This window comes from Momordica charantia (genome assembly GCF_013281855.1).
Source record: "Momordica charantia cultivar OHB3-1 chromosome 4 unlocalized genomic scaffold, Mcharantia_2.0 BLBB01000004.1, whole genome shotgun sequence".
Classification (NCBI taxonomy): domain Eukaryota; kingdom Viridiplantae; phylum Streptophyta; class Magnoliopsida; order Cucurbitales; family Cucurbitaceae; genus Momordica; species Momordica charantia.
In genome coordinates, this window is record NW_028275162.1 from 26,968,093 (window position 1) to 26,989,648 (window position 21,556).

At 33.7% G+C, this 21,556-nt stretch overlaps 3 protein-coding genes across 3 annotated transcripts; 1 reads left to right on the top strand and 2 right to left on the bottom strand.

Annotated features, from left to right (window-relative positions):
* Window positions 1–9,890: 9,890 nt before the first annotated feature.
* On the top strand, window positions 9,891–14,974 carry TAP46 (2A phosphatase associated protein of 46 kD). The gene is made up of 10 exons (XM_022278329.2): window positions 9,891–10,111; window positions 10,474–10,606; window positions 10,687–10,809; window positions 12,045–12,131; window positions 12,268–12,366; window positions 12,486–12,647; window positions 13,135–13,170; window positions 13,256–13,327; window positions 13,601–13,881; window positions 14,441–14,974. Exons 2-10 carry the CDS (start codon window positions 10,526–10,528, stop codon window positions 14,691–14,693), a joined length of 1,194 nt encoding a protein of 397 aa, XP_022134021.1. The 5' UTR covers window positions 9,891–10,111; window positions 10,474–10,525; the 3' UTR covers window positions 14,694–14,974.
* A 515-nt stretch (window positions 14,975–15,489) lies between these two features.
* On the bottom strand, window positions 15,490–17,163 carry LOC111006049 (SNARE-like superfamily protein). The gene has a single exon (XM_022277787.2). It carries the CDS (start codon window positions 16,547–16,549, stop codon window positions 15,773–15,775), a length of 777 nt encoding a protein of 258 aa, XP_022133479.1. The 5' UTR covers window positions 16,550–17,163; the 3' UTR covers window positions 15,490–15,772.
* A 1,487-nt stretch (window positions 17,164–18,650) lies between these two features.
* Window positions 18,651–19,946, bottom strand: LOC111006473 (Putative membrane lipoprotein). Its single transcript, XM_022278436.2, has one exon. It carries the CDS (start codon window positions 19,482–19,484, stop codon window positions 18,948–18,950), a length of 537 nt encoding a protein of 178 aa, XP_022134128.1. The 5' UTR covers window positions 19,485–19,946; the 3' UTR covers window positions 18,651–18,947.
* Window positions 19,947–21,556: the final 1,610 nt, after the last annotated feature.

Consider the following 21,556-nt stretch of genomic DNA (forward strand, 5'->3'; position numbering starts at 1 on the left):
CACATCTTACCTTACATATTAAAAGTAATTAGATATGCCTTTGTTGTTGTTGTAAGTTAAATTTTCTGTCTCATGTGTAATAACATAATAATGTAATAAAGAACTTAACTGAATATTATAGTACTACGAGACGATCTTCTAAAAGTTTAAATTAAAAGTTAATTAGTTTAAGCACTACATAAATATCTAAAAGTTAAAAGTTGGGAGAAATTATAATAATCAGATTAAAATAAAATCAAAGCATTTATGAAAAGAAGGATTATGATTACAAGTAGCTAAGGGTAGAGACAAACGTGCGCACACATTTTTGGGATCCCTATTGAAATAGAATTCATTTTCAGAATGATTTAGGACATTAGTATAGCAAAGAAAAAAGTTTGGTTAGTGGGTCCTTTTAAAGCATGTTTAATCAAAAGCACCTTTCAACACATGATCGTGGCCCAAAATAAATAAATATATATAAATGTTAACAGTTGCATTTAATCTTCTTGCTCTATCAATGGTGGTGGAGAGATCATATGCCAGCAAGGTGCAAATGACCAAAGAAAATGCTTTTTTTTTTTTCTTTTTCCTTTTCTCACACACACCTGTACCCGTACGAATCAACGTTGTGTGATTTATGCAGCATATCTTTATAATTTTGAGTTTCGTTGTCTACGTTGAACAACACTGTAACCAGCACAAAACTTGAATGTAACAAAGTCCAAAGTTCTTGTCATTGCGCCATCGCAAATGAAAAAAAAATGATTTTTTCATTTGTTATCTAAGAAATTGTTCTCATGGAAAAAGGCAAAAACAAAAGAGGGATGATGGATTGTTTTTTATAGTTGTTTATTTTAAATTAACGTGTATATATAATTGTTGATGCAGAAATTTGGCCTCCTGTGATTCTGTCAAATTCGTACCAATCTTCTATAATAAAAGAGATTGACGAGACCTGCAAAACAGAATAGCACCAAAGATCGGTGTGACTCTTACCACATAGACTTTGATGCTTAAGTCAAGATCAGAGTAGTCAAGCATGGAGAGTAGGGTATTCTCAGTCGGTTGGCCGAGAACACACCGAGACCTGGTCGACCTAGGTCGCTGGTTCTGGCCTTCTTATCTGGCGTCGTGAGCCCGTTCCTCTTTCGATCCAACTTCCCTCTTCCGTTGAATGATCTATTATTCTTTTTATCTTCCCGTAACAATAATTAAGATTTTAAAGTTTTTACTTTTAGTACTTCTTCATGTAAAATTTTATTTGAGACAGCATTTTCTATTACAAGTATAGTCATGTTCCTTTGTTTGGGCAACTTGAAAGAACCCTACAACCCACTTTAATCGGATTATATTGAAGCACCTAATTCACTCTTTCTAAAAGAGATATTTTTTTTTTCCTTTGGTTTTATTTTTTGAAGTTTGAGTGCTACTGCTGGATTTGGCCCCGGAATGTCATAATTGCCAACCAACTTTGCCTTTGGTTGCTCTTGAACATCACATCACTCAAATTAACATCAATATAATATATATATATATATATATATATTTCTCTCTATAATTCTAATATAAATCTAATAGAGTATCCGAATAAAAATTGATGTATATGTATCCATCTACCTAAAAATTTTAGCACTATCTGCCCTCAAAAGAGTATAGAAATGGATGGAATCACTTTTCATTTGAATGGAGAACTTCTTCTTCTACTCTCGCTGTTCACAATCCTATTTCTACGAGTTCGATCCAATTCTCCGAGGATTATCCAATTCGTATGATAAAAACGCTTGTGGTATGCATCTAACTTGAGTGTTTGGAGTGCTTTAGAAGACACCACATCAACGCCAATTAAATTTCTCTCATATTTTTCTATTTTTGCAAGTCTTCGGAGATAATATTGCTTCAACAAACAACATCCAATTGATATGTTATAACCTTTTAAAGGATTTTTGTATATACATTTAGTTACTTGATTATTTTAGTGAAAAACTTAAAAATATATACAATTGATATATCACAGACATCGTAAAAGATCATGGATATAGATTAAGAGCGGTAAAGAGAGACAAGTTGTGTTTGATCATATCACTTGATTTTTTTTTTCCAAAGGTCTGGTAGGGCTGACAGACTTAGACCAACTCTATCAATTTGTTAACTAAAGTCTATTTTTAAATAGTGACTAGCTACCATAATATTTAATTACGAAAATATCTTCTTTTTTCCTTTTTCTTTTTTTTTTTTTTCAATTGCATTTAAAAGGTCTTTACGAGGTTGGTGATAAAACAATATTTGGCATTATTGCTTCGTTTATTCTTTTCAAAGAACCCAAAAAGGAAAAGCAAAAAAAGGAAACTTATTAGGAGTTCATAACGGGATGATTAAGTGCACATGGTCTCATAATTTGAGATTGAAGATGATTGAAAACATCTTTGTTGATCTATTTTTAAGGGACATATCTGACGGAACCAAAAACTCCACTTCTTTACTTTTTTTTTTTCAATTATTTTTTTAATGATTTCTTTTAACTTATTGTTTTGCTTTACAAATATTATTATGTACAGTACGTAGATCAAAGTGGCCTAATAGAAGTCGATGTGCAAGCCCTACACTAATTGGAAAAGCATTTTTAGAGTAGCATTTAAATTTGAGTTTTTTATTTTTATTTTTCCAGAAATAAAGACAGATATTCCAACCTACCATGGACCTGTAAAAAATGTACTTAGGTTCAAATCAACATTTAAGTTTGAGTTTAAAATTAGGCTAGAGTACCATCGACCTCCACTTTTGAAATGTCTATTTGGTTTCTACATTTTTAACTTTGCTCCATGTAATAAAGTTTGGAATATGTTGGTAAAATTTTAACAAAACGAAAACCTTTTAGTATAAAGTTATGACTACATTTCAAGAAATATATTGAACGTATAGTACTGTGTTGAAGTTGTGATCGAAAAAAGAGATAGAATAGCGCTGAACAAGCAATGAGCTAAAAGCTTCTTTTACCCCGTCTTCTCCAATAGGTAATAAAATGAAGAGACCAAAACTATCACATTTTACGAGTACAGTGATCAAAACTAACGTTTCGCATGTACAGAAACTAAAATAGACAAAAGTTGAATTATAGAGACCGAAATAAACAAAAACTGAAAATTTAAGGACCAAAATAGTAATTTACATTTAATTATTGACATGTTTAATAATCCCCCTAGTGTGACAACTTTTAATATGAACGTGTTTAATTAGAATTTAATGAAATTTCATTAAGAAAATACCTAAAGGAATAATCAATCACCTCTGAAGCATAGCTCTATGTACTAATTATCTTTTTCTAATCTAAGTTCAATTTCCCACTTTCACATTTGTTGTATCAGTAAAAAAAAATGCATTCTTACATTTTTTTAATTTTAAAAAAATCTTATAATTGTTCGACAAAATTCTCTGTCCTTCATTTCAATATTATATAAAAGTTTGGAAAGAAAATGTTTCCATTTCTTGTAATTTTTACCTTCCATTTTCATAATTTTCCTTATAAGTTTATTTTTATCATTTTTAGCCCATAAGTTACTCAGTTTAATGTTTTTGGTGTTAAAAAAACAATAGTTTAATGTTTTTGCTTTTAAAAAAATAATTTTTAAGTGAGATAGTTGTACTTAAATCTAGAGAAAACAAGAAATAAAAAATAGATTAAATAAATTCCAAAATTTCCAACCTCTTTATATAGGAAAAAAGAATCAAAAGAGAACAGTAACGAAATAATGTTTTACTTTTTCTTTGTAAAACAAATAGATCGAAGAGAATGAGAATCGTAAAATGTTTTCCTCAACAAACCCCCTAAACAACTGAAAGATATTAACGAACCCTATTTAAATTCGATTATAGAAACTATTTGTAGCATTGAATCAAGGAATATAACAGAACATGGACATTAATTGGTCCAAAACCAATGAATTCGGAGGAGAGGAAGAACAGAAGGAATCAATTTTCTGGGAAGAAAAACAAGATATAAAGTAATCAAAAGAGAGATGTTGAAAAGCGGCAGTTTTTAACGAACAAAAAAAGTCCATTATGGTGTCAGCTGTGCAATTGCATTTGCATCTCAACTTTACACGGAAAGATGATTATTTCTCTGCGCTCTTATTCGGAATGGCTTCAAATACGACTGGTCTTAAATTTCAGACACACAGAGATATCACAGTAGTCGTCCACTCCATTTGAATCAGCCCCAAGAGGAAAAAAAAGACGAAGTGAATCAGAAAAAGGGGTTTGTGGCCAGTGGATGCCGATGTAAGTGGATAGCCATGTGTTCAATTTTGAGGGACAATCTCACGTGAACCTCAGAAGCCGATCACCGAGGGATTGGATATGCCTATGAGGATCATATCTTCATACACATCTATGGACCAAATTTTGCTTTTGCTTTTCTTTTTATTTTTCTTTTTTCATCCAACCTTATTGAAATGAAAAGATAAGAGACCTAAAAAATGTGGAGACTCATTTGAGTTTGTTGATTATCAAAAGACTTAGCTAACATGCTATTTCATTGACAAAGATGGTTCATTATAATTTACTCACAAGAGTGTGATCCATTTTATATATGATACTTAGTAAAACAACTAATTTGTTTATGGTAAAACATCTGTGGTCATCAAATATAGATAATCATCACAAACATTTTATTTGTCACTATTTTTCTTTTCGAAGGACTTCGGATCTTCTTCGATAAGTGGTCGAGCAAAGAAGTTAAATCATCTCCAATAGTGAACGAGAATGATAAGAAGAATGTTTGGTTATAGATATTGAGACAGAATGTTGATACTTACTTTAAATTATATAAAATTTCATTCAAGTATAAAATTGATTATTTTAATTCTTCTCATTTGAAAACCAATCCTATGGCTATCTCTAGCTCCAAGAAAATTTGAGTTTCCACTGTCAATATAACTCCAATTTACAAGGTTTCTCTCAAGGCCATTAAATTATTTAGAAGATCACCTTTTGCAATAACCTTTGTTCAGGGTCATCATGGAGTATAGTGCTTTCATGATGAGGGACAAAAACTAAGGTTGAGGTTTCGAGGAACTGTAAACTCACCCTGTATCAGACATTTTTTTCTTCACGACATATAAAAAGTTAAGGGTTAAAATGAAACTTTTGCAGAGTATAACGGTATATAACATTTTATATAATTTAGATTCTTTTATCTAAATATCAATATACATTTTTTCTTAAATTTGGCTGATGAAGATGGATCTGAGATGTGGGAGTTGAAGGCAGATAGCTTTCAAGAAAGACAAGTGAGGGTCATAAAGGACCACACAGCTGGTTACCAATGCCATCAAATATTATCTCTCACTCTCTTCACACCATAAAGAAATTATAGGTGTGATTTCACCACACTACCCCTTCCCCTTTAATTGTTAATTTCCATGCTTTTTGGATATGGGATTTTGTTAGGATCTATTTTCCCCTTTACTTTATTCTTTCTTTCAGGTGCGGATGTTTTTAAGTTTTGCAAATAGTTTTTAAAAGAGTTCCAATGCCTTTTTTATAATATATATATATATTTAAAATGATGTGATAGTGTTTAATTACTTTCCAAAATTTTTTGCGTTCGATTTCTTTTAGTTTCACTCTAAAGATTTCAAACAAATAAATAAATTATGGTCCTCGTATTAATGCATGGACATTCATTTAAAAAAATATTTAATTTGCCTTTCCAAAAAAAAAAAAAACAAGAAAAAAGTTTGATTGTTAAGGAGTTTGAAATTTAATATCATATACACGTCTACATATTCACACAAGTGGGAAGCATGTCTTGTAATATTCTTGATGATTTTCCATGGGGGAATTTGTAGGGAATGGGGTTCCCCTTTTGGGAAGTTATTTTCGTTATACTATTTTTCTTGTAAATATGTGTAATTTTTATTTTCATGATTTTTATATATCTGTAAATTAATATTTAATATAGAGAAAATACTGATAAAACCTTTATTGAAAAGGTAACATATGCTTATACACTCCAAATTTCTCGTTTTCATTCCTCTCTTACCATTAAACAAGTTTAATCTTATGATTATATTTCTCAATAGTAATGTCTCCAAGAGATAACTTGGTTGGTTTGGACCTCAAATAATATCCTACAGAGTATGGGGACAGTACGTAAGGTCAAAGGGCTGCCGACTCCCACATAATAATTAATAAAAAAAATCTATACTAGTGATATATAATATGTTTATAACGTCCATTCAGTGTCAATTACCGCTGAATTAAGTCCATATTAGCCAAAATTTTGAGACGGATTAAATCATAAACCAAGGATACTAAAATATCTAAAGTTGAAAAGACATAGGTCTCTACACGAGGCACGGGAAAAATCGACACCTCGCAAGACCGGGGGGCCTATAAAGGATGTAGGTGTATGATCAAGAATAGTAATAAGGAGGATGTATATAGTGTTAGGTAGGCAAGTGGTGGAGTCCTATATGCATCGTCCCTTGAAGTGGTAGTGCCACTTTCTACTTTATGCAATAAAGAATCTATCTTATCGCATGCAGCCTTCAAGTTAATGGCAGTGAGGCTTCAAAAAAGCCCCCCCGCCCGCTCGCCCGCCCTCTCCCATTCCCCACGACGTGCACTTGCACTTGCAGCATCTTCTCGTACTCACTCACCAGTACAATTCCTAGCTATATCATCAATTTTCCAAGTTCCAACCTTTAATATCAGCTTCAGATGTTTGTATACTTTCGTCTTTCAGTCTCATTCCCATTTTCTATTTATAGTCTCTAAACTTTATGTGCTGACACAGATAGATTCGGAAGCCAGTAAAGGGAAAAAATGTGTGTGAAAAGGATCGGGTAGAGATTAGTGAAAAAAAAAGAAAAGAAAGTATGTGTGTGGATAGAAACTGGTGAGAGAAAGCGTGCGTAGAGAGAGAATATTAGGGAACAAAAAATTGTGTAAAGAGAAAGTTAGTGAAAGAAAAAGCCTCTAACGTGGGGACGAGGGATCAAACTTCCGACTTCGTGAAAAGGAGTAAGGGTTGGAATTATTGTAAATACTTTACAAAAATGACATAAATGTAAGTATTGGGATTGGTGGAGCCAAAACGACGTAGGAACGAGCTAGGGATGAGTCGGGATGCATTGGGACGAAGTAGGGATGAAAAAATAGGTGAATAGGGCTCTACAGACCAACTAGGCTGAAGAGGCAGCGCGAGCGGCTTTTGTCCGTCCGTAGCGCCATGGCTCTGTGTCGATGTCTATAAATTCGTAGTTTTGAGTTTTAGGGTTCTATGAGTCGTGAGGTTTGATTTTCCAACCGATTTTCATCGGGTTTTTGTGGCAAATTCGAGGCGGCGGCTCCGGGTATTGGCATTACACGTTGGGGAGATCAAGATCATCATTGTTCGGGTTATTGTATCTTGATTCTTGTGAGTTTTCATTCCTGTAACTAAGTATTATTCGATTTAGAATACTTAGAAGCTAGGGGCTTTGTTGGACTTCGTGTTTGGATAATCTCATGGAAGAGAAAATTATTCAGGACCATTAATTTCCTAACGGTAAGAACATGTATATGTGATAAAAAAGGTATAGAAATGATATATTTTATATTAGTATATCAATGATACAAGAATGATATATCAGTGGTAAACTTGGAAAAATGACATACAAACAAGATACTTTATATTAAATGATACACTTTATCAATTATATAAAAATGATATATTAGTGACATATGAGAGAGAAGAAATTTCATATCACATAATTATTTTATGTGTGACAAATTTGTAAATATGACATTCAATTTTGTGGCCAATTATAATTCTTCTTCTAAGTCGACTTAGAGAAGAAAGTACAAGGAAGGTATTTTAAGTTATAAATACTTGATTTCATTAGGGAGAAAAAATGACGTTGGAATAACTAATATCTATCTTTGTTTAAAATACATTTACCTTCATATATATCATCATAGAACTTTGTATAGTAGAGTAAATTTCCAAAGTTGCTCCCTACATTATTCTTATTATATATATTTTTTAGAATCATTAATCTTTGTGTATTAGAAAATTCTATACATTTTATTCTTGGAGTCAATTTTCTTTTGTTAATAATATTACAAAATCTAGGGATGAAATTTAAATTATTTTATTACTTCTGCAAATAATAAATAAAATATTAAAGATACATTAGAAAATTTACCCTTCAAGCTTCAATACTTTTAACTTTTGAAGTAAATAATATTATTCAAGCTTACCCATTAGTATTAAAATGTGTGTCATCAATTGATATCTCTATTTATTCCCTCCTAAAGTTTAGAGATTAAAAATAAAATGTTACAAAATTAAAAGATTAACATAGGTTAAACATCAAAATTTATGGAACCCCTTTGAACCTTATACTTAAAACAAGTTTAGGTAAAAGGGATTTGAAATTGATTTAAAATTTTTAGTCACATTCCTTAATTTCTAACACATGCTATATTTGTAATTTTTTTAATTGCTTATGCGACCAATTTGATTTTGAAACTGGGCCAATTGGACCATACAATTGAATTTGTAACATTGGGCTGTTTACCAATTTAGATTCCTTTTTCATATTTCTGTTAAGTAATCAACTCAATTTTTAAACTCCATTGTTTTGGAAAATGCCATTGAACCTTAAACTCCATTGTTTCTGAAGGACAACCTCTTTGTAGTTAAACTGAATCCAGTGTAAAGTAATTTTGGAGACATTAGTTTTTCAAATAGGATAAAATGTTGTAATTAAATGAATTTTTTTGCGTATATTTTATTAAAAAAATGGTCGCTAGTAGGTTATATTGCACATGATATTTCAAAAATCTTAAATCCTTTTAATATTTGAATTAAAATAGTGTTTGGAATAGTGAAACAGTCACTAAAACGATCGAGAACATAAAACCTCGACCTTTGCATGAAATTGCATGAACAAGAAATGAATAATCAAATGGCGGTAAACATAACTTTTAGTGAAAATGAAAACAAAAACAGAATGAGCTGAACAGTTTTGATAATTTTAGTAATTAAAATTCAAATGGATGAGAATAATGGAATTTAAAACTTTCTATCTTTGTTAAATAATAAATAAAAATATTAGATGAGGGCATGTTTCTTTTTAGATATTTATTTATTTATTATATATATATATATATATTTAAAAATATATTATCATGGACAATTTTGGTAACGTACATATGAGTTTCATTTTAAACAAGTCTATATATATTTTGATAAAATTGTAAATATTTGTGATTATAGACACTTTTCTAAATAGTATATTAAAAATGGACAAAACGAAAGTAGTTCTTCAATAATTGACATATATTTTCATCCAAAAGGGGGTAAGTTCCATCCCCACCTCTACATATTATACTTTTAAAAAAATTAGTAGGTTAAAAATGAGGTAATTGGATACTGTTAAGTTGTAAGATGTGCTTATTGGGCCGATTATTATGGATCATGCTGGAACTGGGCCCAAGGCCGACACCATGTTTAGAGCCCACGTGGGAGTTTCCAGAAGATATAAGTCCCTTCTACACGCAAATGAGCCGAGTGACTTCCGGTTCGGTTTTAACAAACCGAGGGTTTCCACCATGTTGTTTTCACCTCCCTCCGGCATTGCTCAGTCGTGTAATTTATGCAGGAAAAATCTAGAGGGCAAAGCATATATTTGTATAGGTAAAAACAAATTCCCCTTCTCTTCTTCTGGAATAAGGATTTTGGAACTTATTTTGATTATGAGCTTCCAAGATCTTGTTTAGTTCTTTCTCTCTCTCATATTATGGGTAAATAAACTGAACCGGTCCGAACCTCAATTAAAGTATCCATACGGCTCGAACCTAAATCGAATCGAACCGATCGGTTGATTTTTTGACCCTAAGCCTTGCGCTGCGCTGTCCCCCTCTTCGATCAGTTCATGACCCACCGCACCCCATGACCGAGAAACCCTTACGACCCTCGATTCCATAGTCGACCATTGCATTCGAGCTTGCGCTCCGGCCCTTATCCGATCGGCATCGGCAATTGCACGAAAACGCTCCCTCTCACTGTTTATAATTGCTCAAATCCAGAGTCTCATCGCCAGTTGCAGGAACCAGAAGAACCTCCCCTCTCTCTTACACGGTATTTTCCCATCAAATCTCGCATTCTCGATTCTTTCCGCTGTAGGATCGCTAAATCTGTAAACTCGACCACTGCTTATTAGTTTGATGAATAATGAAACCGGTGGCTGCCATTTTGATTGAGGGTTTCATGTATTTTGCGTTTTTTTTGAAGCATATGGCATTCGGTTGCCATGTGAACTTAATCCATATAGTGTTATGATTTGGGTTTCCTTTTTTTCTTGGTCCTCTCAATCCCCTCTCTCAACTCGATTTTCACTTCAGCATCGTTCTCCTTTTGGGTCGACGAAACCTAGGGGTTAAATTTCGAATACCCGAATATTTCTTCTGAATTATTTTTCCATCTATTTCTTTGATCCTCAGGAAGTCTAATTTTAGCCGGCTATTAGGGTTGTGTTCTTCGCGATTACACTAAATGGAGGACCTGCCTCTACCGTCAATTTTCGAACAGGCGAGGAAGATTCATACGGCTGCAACTGAGTCTGCGTCTGATCAGGTATCTTTATCGTACGAGTTTTTTCAGTGGTTTCTGGTTTTGAGTGGTTTTAATTTCCTCTTTTCTTTTGAGAAATTTAGGATGTTGTGAGGAAGGGTTGTGATGCATTAAGGAAGTGCGAGGATATGATTGGAAAGCTGGGCTTGTTCTCAGCTAACGAGACTAAAGATGATATTAGCACCGGAAATATTAAATATATTCTGGTAAGTTATTTTAATTTATTTTAATTTTATTCCTTTCTACTTTCTTTAATGTTTTGTATTCGAAGGTTAGCACAGCTTCCACAAACCCGCCACGGTTGAACTAGAAAAACTAATCAACATAGACATTGAACTTGTGATACTTCGCATCTAGGAAATTAAAAGTTCTCCCTTTGTTGTTCTACATTGATAGTAAGTAATTTAAAACATGAAGTAGCACTATATGAGGGCGAATTAAATTGGCCCGGTCTTGTGGTTCGGAATTTGGTATGGACATACTTCATATTAGTAAGAGATGCTAATCTTTTTTTAATTTCCTGTCATAGTATTGGGAAGCTTATTTTATTATTATTACTACTATTATTTTATCATTTTCCCAACTTGAGCAGACATGCATCTTCTTGGCAATAGATTGGGGGCTACTCGCTATAATTTTGAGGATAAGATAATGGATGTTACATCTAGTTGATTTAAAAACTTTCATATCTTGGTGAGTAGATATATGTTTCTTGTTAGAATCTCTGGTATTGATGTTGAACAAAAAAGTAATTTGAAAACTTGAGAGAATGGGATTAGGTATGAGGCATTTGCTTAGCCTTTTGGCATATGGCTTTCTAATGCTCCATTTTGCTTAAGTAATTTAGAGGGGGAACTAACAAAATAATCTATTCATAGAATCCCAAATAGGCACCTGAAGAACAATGTAATACCAAACCTCCCTAACTTCTCTCACCTGACCCTCTATTGTTCTTTTTTTTCCATCTTCCCAATCCCTAGTTACAAAGAGTTTACAAAGTGGATTTTGATCACATTTACTTGTGTTTGCGGCTCTTGACCATCTTGCACTGGAACTGATTGATTGTGTTGGTGATAACCCATGGAAGCCAAGTTTTGGAGAGAAAGTACCCTCATAAATTCCTAATGATAGCAATTAATAAACAAGTAGTATAGATCTTTGCCACTATATTTTTCAGATAAGTTTTTCTTAAAAAGGAAAGAAAAATAGTCAAGTCTTTGCGATTTTATGTTCACCATCGTTTTTAGACTAGAGTCATGAAATTGTTTTGCATATAATATATTTTTTATCCCCTCCAGTTTCATTTCATTTTGCTTCAGATTTATCAGTTGCAGTTATTGTGAATTGTGATTGATATTTCTTTTAAGTAGGTGGTTTTCATGTCTTCACTACAATGACCAGAAAAACCATATATTAAGTTTCTGATAGTTGTTCCCTGCAGGTGCCATTTTATCTTGCTGAGTTGACTGAGAAGATTGCACAGGATGACAGGATACAGATCCTCAAGGCTTCCCAGGCAAAATTAAAGGTGAGAGCTGTCTACAATCTTTCCTCTGAGTAACATAGTTCATATTTCATGGTAAAACAAATTATGTGTGGATGGATGAATAAATTTAAGTCTTCATGGTTAAATTTTGGAACCTAAATTATTGACACCTCTCTAGGAATTCATATCATTTTGCGAAACTATGGAACTGGTGCCAAAAGAGGAGCTAGAAACATCTAGTGATGGAAATTCACTTGCAGATCGAAGGGCTCGAAAGGTAAAATCGTGACACAAATTTTAAGCCATTCATTTCTTGCATAATATTAGATGTATCTTAATATCGTGGATGGAATTATAGTTGTATTCTTGCACTTATTATTTAGAATTTGTTTCTAGATTGCTAGGTTCAAACGTCAAAAGGCTGCTGAATCGAAGTTACTTGAGATAAAGGAGCGAAAAGAGCGTCGTGGGCGTTCAAGCAAAGCATCTGCTTTGTCTGCTCCTATAGAGGCAGGAGAGGAGGATGTGCTGGATGATGATGGAGAGGAAGAGCGTGAGGTTGGTTATTTTGATTGTAGAGCATTAAATTCCCATTTCTCTGTTTCCACTGTTGTAGGCTGTAGGGTATTTTTAATTTGGTTAAACTAATGAAAGTTGTAACAAGCAGCAGTACAAGGGGACTCCACATTCTTTTTTTTTGCAAAGGTTAAATTTCATTTTAAGGAAAATTGAGACTTGAACTTATAACGTGAGTGTTGACACTCAAACATCTTACCAATGTGCCAACATCTTGGGATCGGGACTCCGCATTTGCTGTATAAGATAGTCCACATTTTTCCTGAAAATAAGAAGGCGAATGAGACGAGATGTATGGTGACATGATTAATGTATTTCCAGCATTAGCTGCACTCTGGATAAAATCACTTGGAAAACCAGATAGCATTTCTTTCATCTCTTATTCCACTTTTTATGTGTATTGTCTGTAATGGTTCATTACATTGCGGTCTGTCATGGTTCGCTACATTGTGTTCTTTCTTTGATGCAGGCTTGGATTACGACCATCACTTTGGCAATCTGCAAGGTCAGTTGTGCAAGAATTATTTGACATCTTCAAGTGTTGTTACCTCTAGTTGGACTCACATTTTCATGGAATGTTATATATACAGGCTTTTGATCTACTAGAAATGCTGAAAAAGGAGGAAGAGATGCTCTCTTCTATAAAGGAAAAACAAGAAAAGGTAGGAAGCCAACTTACTTTAGACTTGGTGTTAACATGCTAATCAGAGGCATTTCATGTTCTGTTTGTGCCATTCACTTTATCGTTAATTTGTGTTATGATGTGTTAAATGAATGTTATTTTCACGTTTCTATGGACTTGAGAATTTAATTGGAGAAAATATTTTATTGTCACGAAAGTTTTTGGCTTGTCAGGCAGTATACTTCCAGTGCAGCATAAAATATGAGGTTGTGTGAGAGGTCTAAGAGCATTTGTTGTTTGCCATATATGTCAGGATGGGGACAAGGACTTCTCTCAAGAGATTCTTGATTATCGTATGAAAAGAGCAGAAGCTTGGCATCGTGATGGTGTTGTGAGAGCACGATATTCGAAACCAGCGGCACCAATCACTTGTGCAACTTTTGCCCAGGATGTTTTAGAAGGGAGAGCAAATGTCTCTCAAGCACATGAACACAAACATCAGCCTCTCATATTTGGACCAGCAAGTCTTGTAAATGGATCCCTTACAAGTGAGAGGGAGAGGTTGGCTGCCCAGGTTTTCCAACCTGGCTTTAGGTACGTATATGTGCTCGTTTGTTATAAGTCTATCCAACTAGATTTTTTGTTATGGCTTGTACCCTGTCTACTGTTTGAGGAGGATGTTGAGTTCTCTCTTTTCCCATTGTACGTTATAATTTTGATGAATACTAATATAAATGAAGTTGGAAATTGAAATTGAAGTTTTGGGTAGGAAAAACTATATTGTGCGGTTTTATTATTGTTGTACCCTGTCTACTGTTTGAGGATGATGTTGAATTATTTTTTTTCCCCATTATGTGTTATAACTTTGATGAATACTAATATAAATGAAGTTTGAAATTAAAATTGAAGTTTTGGGTAGGAAAATTGATGTTGTGCGGTTTTATGATTGTTGACCCTGTCTACTGTTTGAGGAGGATGCTGAGTTTTTTTATTTTTTATTTTTTTATTTTTTCCATCATGATGTGTTATAACTGATGAATACAATATAAATGAAGTTGGAAATTAAAATTGAAGTTTTTGGGTAGGAAAAACTATATTGTGCGGATTTACAATCTACATGGTTAACTCAATTGGGTTGAATTTTTTGTGGAAGGTTACCAACCATGAGCATTGAGGAGGCTGGGCTGAGGGAGATGGAAATGATGAACAAATGGCAAGAGAGGACTACCAAGTTCATAGAAGAAGCAAACTCTGCATGGTACAAGGACAGTCGAAAGCCAGGGCCGAGTGAAGAGGAGGACGACGAAGATGATGATGCTGCTCAGGATAAGGCGCGGGCATGGGACGACTGGAAAGACGAAAATCCTCGGGGTGCCGGAAATAAGAAGCTTACGCCCTGTGGGTAGGAAGGGCTGTGATCAGCATTCTATGAATTTGGGGTCTGATCCTACATACTTGTTACAGAATCCTTGTTTATTTAAGGGTTTAAAGTACAGAGTTATGTTATGTGTAGTTTGATTGCTTTCGTGTAGGTTGGATGGTAACTTTTGTACAATGTCTACCTTTTGGTCATAATCGAATAATTTACTGCCAGGTACATGGAATCCCATTATTAGAAACTGCCAGCCAATGTTGTACTATAATATACTATTAATATCTACTGTTACGTAACCATTCATTATTTTAACAGTTTGTTTGATAACTCATCTCTTTTTTACTTTGTCCGGTGATGTTTTGACAAGAAAAACTTTTTAACTACAACTACGGTTGAACTTCGACTGCAATTATTATCCAACGAATCACATAAATTCCTCATTGGTTAGCTTTCATGGATCTTTCTAGCTAGGTCAACATCCAATTAATTCTCATGCCTAAAATGCCCCTGAAGTTAATGTAAAAATGACCTTCCTGCCCTTTAAGTTAATGTGACAATGACATGCGGATAGGTGAATTCTTAATGAACTCTTGCTCCAACGCAAGAAGTATGAGGGTGAAATTGAAATGTAGTTAATCTAAATAAACAAAAAACAAGTCTTCCCAAGGTGAAGAAGCATCCATAGACCAATTGTTTGCAAGCAAGTTTAGATGACATTGACAAAATCCCAATTTCATGTTCTGAAAGAAGGTTTCAGAATATTAGCCAAAGCAGAGACTCTGTTTTTATACGCAATTTAACAGCAGTCTCCATCCATAGAGTCGGTATAAACAGAAGTCGATTGCTTTGTTTTTTTCTTTTTGAGATCCATACATGATGTGTAGGAAATAAATTAAGAAGAAACCCAGAAATATTACCAGGAAAGTAAAAAATATACAAACTTGAAGCTTACATCAATCAATCAAACTCCCTTTCTCTGAAAACCAGGAATTTCCCGTGAAGCACTTGTCTTTGGTTTACAACCCTGCCCTCTGTGTTTATCTCATGATTCTCATCCAAATGGCCATTTCTGCCAGTCAAGGATTGAAACCCATTAAAACCCAGGGAAGTTCAGCTCTCAATGCATTGAAATCCCCTGCAAACCCACAGCCATATGGCGAACAAAACCAGACACACAAACAAATCGATGGACAAAACAACCCACACATGTTTCTGCCATATTTGCTTTGCTTTCTGACGCTCGGCAATATGTGAACCGTTCTTTTGCATCAGCAATGTGATATCTCTACTTCCTAAACCATTCATGTCATCATAAGGATCCGCAGAATCATCCATGGTTGTTGCATACTTTCCTCCTTCGCCATTAGCATCTCCAACCACCTTCTTCTTCTTCTTCATCAAGTTACTGGGATTTGAGAACTTCGATATGAACGGTATCTGCTTTCTTATACTTGAATCCACGCTCGGCCTCAATACGCCGGACGACGTCGATAAATTCCCCGACGTGTTCAGATTGGACCCTAGAATCTGCCGGAAGATAGAATCGAACTGCGCCTGAAAGCAATAGGGGGTGAAATTGTCGAAACCATTGAGCAATTCGCTCTCGATGAAGTCCGTGAAAACACGCTTTACACGGTTTAAGAAACCAGAAACCTCCGATTTGTAGAGGTCTTCATGGAAGATTCCGAAATAAACGAAGGATTCTTCAATCAAAAAGGCGTACGCTCTGTTTCGGACGGTGTGGGAGAAGGTGGAGTGATTAGGAGGGGCTTTCTCGATGCATCTGAAAGCTAAGTCATCGAGATTTGATTCTCTCGTAAATTCCGCGAGGATTACGGTTCCTCTGGCAATGCAGGCATAGAAGACGAGATCTGGATTCGAAACCATTCACGGATTCAAAAAGGAGACCACGGCTTCGATATATTTACAGAATCGGAATTCAGATTTCTCCAATTCGATCGAAGAGAAATGTCAATGTGAGACCACAGAATCCATCCACCAAATCCACAACAGAAACCAGGTATCACACATCAACTCTGCCTCACACACATTCTCTTTTCCCTCGACCAGAATCCAATAGAGTTTCTTTCGAATTCGAAGCAAAAATTATGTATAAGAATCTCTTCCGCAAAAATCTCTCTCTCTCTGTGTCTAGGGTTTGGATTTTCTGTTGCAAGATGAAGAAGATGAAACAGAAAAACGATGGACACCGTGGCATTCACCCCCATTAAGAGCACATATTACGTAAAAGCCCCCAAAATTCTGTGGATTCATCATCTCGTGACAATTCCTGTTAAAAAAAAAAAACCCAAAGCAAAAAACAATCTCTGATAGAGATAGACATTTTAATTTAAGATAAAATTTCTACAGCTTTCAGAACTATTTTTACCAATTAGGTTAACTTATAAAATAGTGGGTTTTTTTAATTTAAATATTATTTTCTTATTTGTATATCATAATAAATCATAATATTTTTCATCTTTGTACACAAAATTGGTCGTGACTTGTTTTTTCTTTTTTAGTTTTGTTATATATTTAGAAAGTTTTGATAGTCCATCTTAATCCATTATAATAGTTTTTTATTTGTATTCAAAACATTTTTAATATGTCTTATAAAACATCGAGGTTCTTAATTTTAAAATTTTAACATGTTTTAGAGATTAGGTAGTTATGGTTTAATTTTTGTAATTTTTTTTTCTAATTATAATTCTTTTAGTATAAGTAAGTAAATAAATACCTGTACTTAAAATATTACTATAATAACAAAGTAAGTGATGAAAATCCAGCTTTTATTTATTTATTTTTCTTTTTCATCTTAGAAGATCTTTCTAGATAGAGAGTAATAACACCAAATTTATTTCCAAACTTAGGGTGACCCAATCTGAGTAATAAAAACCCAATATTCTTTTTCTTCTTTTCCTTTTTAGTAATGTGATCTTTTTCTAAATGTTCATGCCTGCTCCCTTATTTTGCTCATCTCACCCACATGTAATCATCATATTATAATATGTGGTATATTTTTTTTAGTTCAACAACACATTAGTATAGGATTCGAACCTTCGATTTTTTCTTTTATCTGAGTTATCTTAAATAGTATTTTTTTAATACAACATGTAGGGATGACGAACTCACAATCGGAGATATATGTCAATTACCATTGAACTGATAAGTTAGTTTAAATAGTTGAATTAAGCTCAAATTAGCTGCTTGTGATATAATTATGTTATATATTGAGACACATGATAGAACTATAAATATTTGTGTTGAATCTACTTGGCATAGTTATACATTGAGTTAGGGCCATTTAGCTTGGAATGTGGGTTGAGTTCAATTCCGCACACATTGTCGTTGGGTCTGAGTATAGGCCCAAATTCAAGTCCATTTCTATCCTCTCAATAGCACGTTGGGTGGGAATTCGAGTTTTCATTTTTTTATTGATGACATATATCTTAATCAGTTAATCTATATTCGGGCAATCTTCAATACTCCATAACATAAGAAAGTCGTAGAGTGTATAAGCCTTGTTAGAGATAGGAGCGATTGAGAAATTTCTTCCTTACAGAATCGGGGAAAGACCAAACTTGGCAATAGATTCAAGGGGAAGCAAACTCACTTATGGATCAGAGTGTGGTTAATCTGCATATTCCAGAGGAAGTCCGAACTTGATGCAAATGGCATAAAATTCTTTCGCTTCAGCAACTGAGTGAGAAGTAAAGGACTTTTGAATCGAATGTGCTCGTTTTCGAGAGGGATAAAATCAACTCCGCAAATATCGATTGAAACTTGAGTTAGAATCTAAACGATTTTTTTTTTATGTATGGCCTCAGCAGAATCTATCTATTTCCATAACACATATAATATGTTACCTCTTGAGACTGAGATCTCTTTTGCCACTGGTACAATCACTTCTCAGGTGATTCATGATATTATTTTTAATATTTTTTAATTAAGACCATGTTATGGATTCGAAATTGGAGAATGTAAGGGAAATTAAAATGATAATTTTTCATGATAGTGGAGACAGCAAGGATACCTTTTAGTACTACAAGTTAGAGAGAGAATTCATAGGCATCCCAAATGCCATAAGAACCAAAAACCAGGATGAGTGCTAAAATCTTGAGTTAAACTAATGATCATATATGTTCCAAAATTATGCTTCAAGATTACAATTTGCAACTCTTGAAACTCACCAAACAAACAAAAGAACACCCCCAATTTGAATCCCAAATTCTTGGGCCAAAGGGATTCATATTCATGTTAACCGGAGAAATAATTTGGGGTTTGGCTATCGAGAATTATAGCTCAATGGGGTGTGGCTATTTCCCCCTTTTCTTGCATCTAAAATCAGCTGCTGCTTGAACATAACAATAAATGCTTCCACTCTCTCGTTCAACTCCTCCTTTGACAACCCAACATCTGCATCCTCCTCCTCCTCTTCTTCTTCTTCTTCTTCAATTTCTTCTTCTTCAATTTCCTCTTCTTTATCCATTTCTTGGGGTTTGGCCTCAACTTTTTCTACTTTTTCTTCAGCCACTTTGCATTCTCTGTCTTTGATCTTCTTCTGCTTTTTTCCAACACTTGGGTCTTGGCTTTCCCTGTAATTGGAGGGACTGGACGTGAAGAAAATTGCTACAACAATGAGATTCAGGACCAAAAAAACCCAGACCCGCCATTGCTCTACCAAGAACAGAACCACAGCTCGTTTCAAACAAGCTGCCATTAACAATGCTGTTCCTGCTGATAACAAAACTGTGCCCATGGAATCCTTATCTTCAACCTCTCCTTGCTTCGTTTCCCTGTAGTTTTCCTCTGCCTTCCACATGTTTGATGAATTTTCTCACTGAAGAAGAAAATCAGGTTTGTTGGGTGTGAACTCTGAACTCCTCCTCTGCTTATGTGGGTTTTATTTAGATTTGAATTGTGTGGTGGGCCAACGATTTAAGCAGGCTTTAATGATACCAAGGGGACAGTAGAAGCAGGAGGTGCAGCTGCTGGGGAAGACAAGAAGACAGAGATGCCAAAGCCTGCAATTTTTTCACTGACACTGCCTTTTCTCTTTTATGATTGCTCCAACTTAGGATAGAAGTTGTGGTTTTGTGGTGGTGGTGGTGGGAGTAGATTTTTCATGTTGGGGCCTGGCGTGCGAATTCCTTGTCTTTCTAGGATGGCTAATTGACATGTTTTAACTTTTATAACACTTTAGCTTTGTTGGGAATAGGAGAGAGTGAACTGGTTTTTTTTTTCTTTTGTTTTTTTTTTTTTTTACTTTTGGGTCTAAATTAATGTATAGTTTAAACTTTCTTTTATGTCTATGAACTTCATTTTGTCTTGTTTTAGATTTTATAGCTTTGAATGTTCATTTTTGGTATCGAATTTGTGCATCGCTTAAGAAGGTAGCAGGAGAATAGGAGTCCTAGGAAGTTTGGAAAATTAATCATCTTCTAGATAAAACAATCTAACTAATTTTTGATGAATCAAATTACTCTTAAAGAAAATATAAGATAGAGATAGAAAAACTCAACAGTATAGTTTATACTAGTTCACTCCAAACTTAGAATACGTTCAGTCTTGTACGACTACAAGTTCTACTATGATATGAAGGTCACAATGGATCTCTCTCTCACTTTACAAGGCTCTCAGATACCGCATTGAAAGTTAAAAAGATTGGGTCTAATATTCTAAAATGTATTATGGATCTTTCTGTGTCATGCCTGGTTAAATTTAGCACGTAGTCAAAATTAAATATATTTAGAGTAGGAAGCAGGAAGGTGAAAATGATTAGAATAGGATTTATTGGTTTAGATAGCTTTTTGTTAATGTAATTGTAATTAATGCTTTATTATTTTATTAGTTGTCATTCTTACATCACAAGGAATTGAGTTGTTTGGTTTTAGTGAAAAATGTAAAATAACACTCTTTACCATTTGATGCACAGCACATGCACTTGTGTTTTCCACCTTTTCCGGAAACATGCATCATTGCTTCATGAAAATGTTTTTGTTTTCCAAAGATTATTTGAGAATAAGATATTTAATAATAGGATAACCTGAGAACTTTGTAATTAGTTTTATATTGAAAAATGCTACTTGATTTTTCTGTAATCAGTCTTTTACTACAGTAAAGAAATTAATCCATTTCAATGAACAAATTTACCCTAGATTTTATTTTATTGATTATTTATAATTATTTAATTGTAAGTTAATGATAAATTTTAATCAAAAAATAAAGTTGAGTATGATCAATTATGAGGAAATAATGTTAAAAAATTAATTATTTAGTTGTATTTAATGTGTGGACAGACAACTGACAATAAGTAATAGTTCAGAAAGAATTATTCATGAATCAATCCCTAAGCCATGACATTATATGGGTATTATCAGAATAAATAAAACTATTTAACCAAAAATATGAGATCAAAGAAATCAAGAAAATCTATCGCATCAAGTTGTTGAAAAGTGTTCTTACAAACAATTATTTTACTCATTTTTTCTTTTAAATACAAAACACATTAGAAGTTTATATAAGAATAACTTAATTCGTCAAAGCAAGCATAAATTAGCAGTACTTACATATACATCCAATTAAGAGGTTGCGAGTTCAATCTCCTACTCTTTATATGTTGTACTCAAAAAACAAAACAAAAAAATAGTAACTTTCTAAATATTTGTAGGTTAAAATCTCGTTTTGATCTCTAAGCTTTCTAAATATCTATTGTAGTTCCTAAAATTTAAGATTTATTCTATTTAGGTCCCTAAACCATTAAATTATCTATTTTAGTCCTTAAACTTTAAAAAAAGTAATCATTTTGGTACTAGATTTTATTCTGATATTAACAAATTAATAACATGTTTTCTTAATTTTACCAGGATAATCTAACAAGGACCAAATGGTTAT

Coding starts and splice junctions, on each gene's coding strand:
- TAP46 (XM_022278329.2), top strand. CDS start 10,526: ATGGAGGACCTGCCTCTACCGTCAATTTTCGAACAGGCGAGGAAGATT. Junction 12,648..13,134: donor ATGGAGAGGAAGAGCGTGAG/GTTGGTTATTTT, acceptor TCTTTGATGCAG/GCTTGGATTACGACCATCAC. Junction 13,328..13,600: donor TAAAGGAAAAACAAGAAAAG/GTAGGAAGCCAA, acceptor CATATATGTCAG/GATGGGGACAAGGACTTCTC.
- LOC111006049 (XM_022277787.2), bottom strand. CDS start 16,549: ATGGTTTCGAATCCAGATCTCGTCTTCTATGCCTGCATTGCCAGAGGA.
- LOC111006473 (XM_022278436.2), bottom strand. CDS start 19,484: ATGTGGAAGGCAGAGGAAAACTACAGGGAAACGAAGCAAGGAGAGGTT.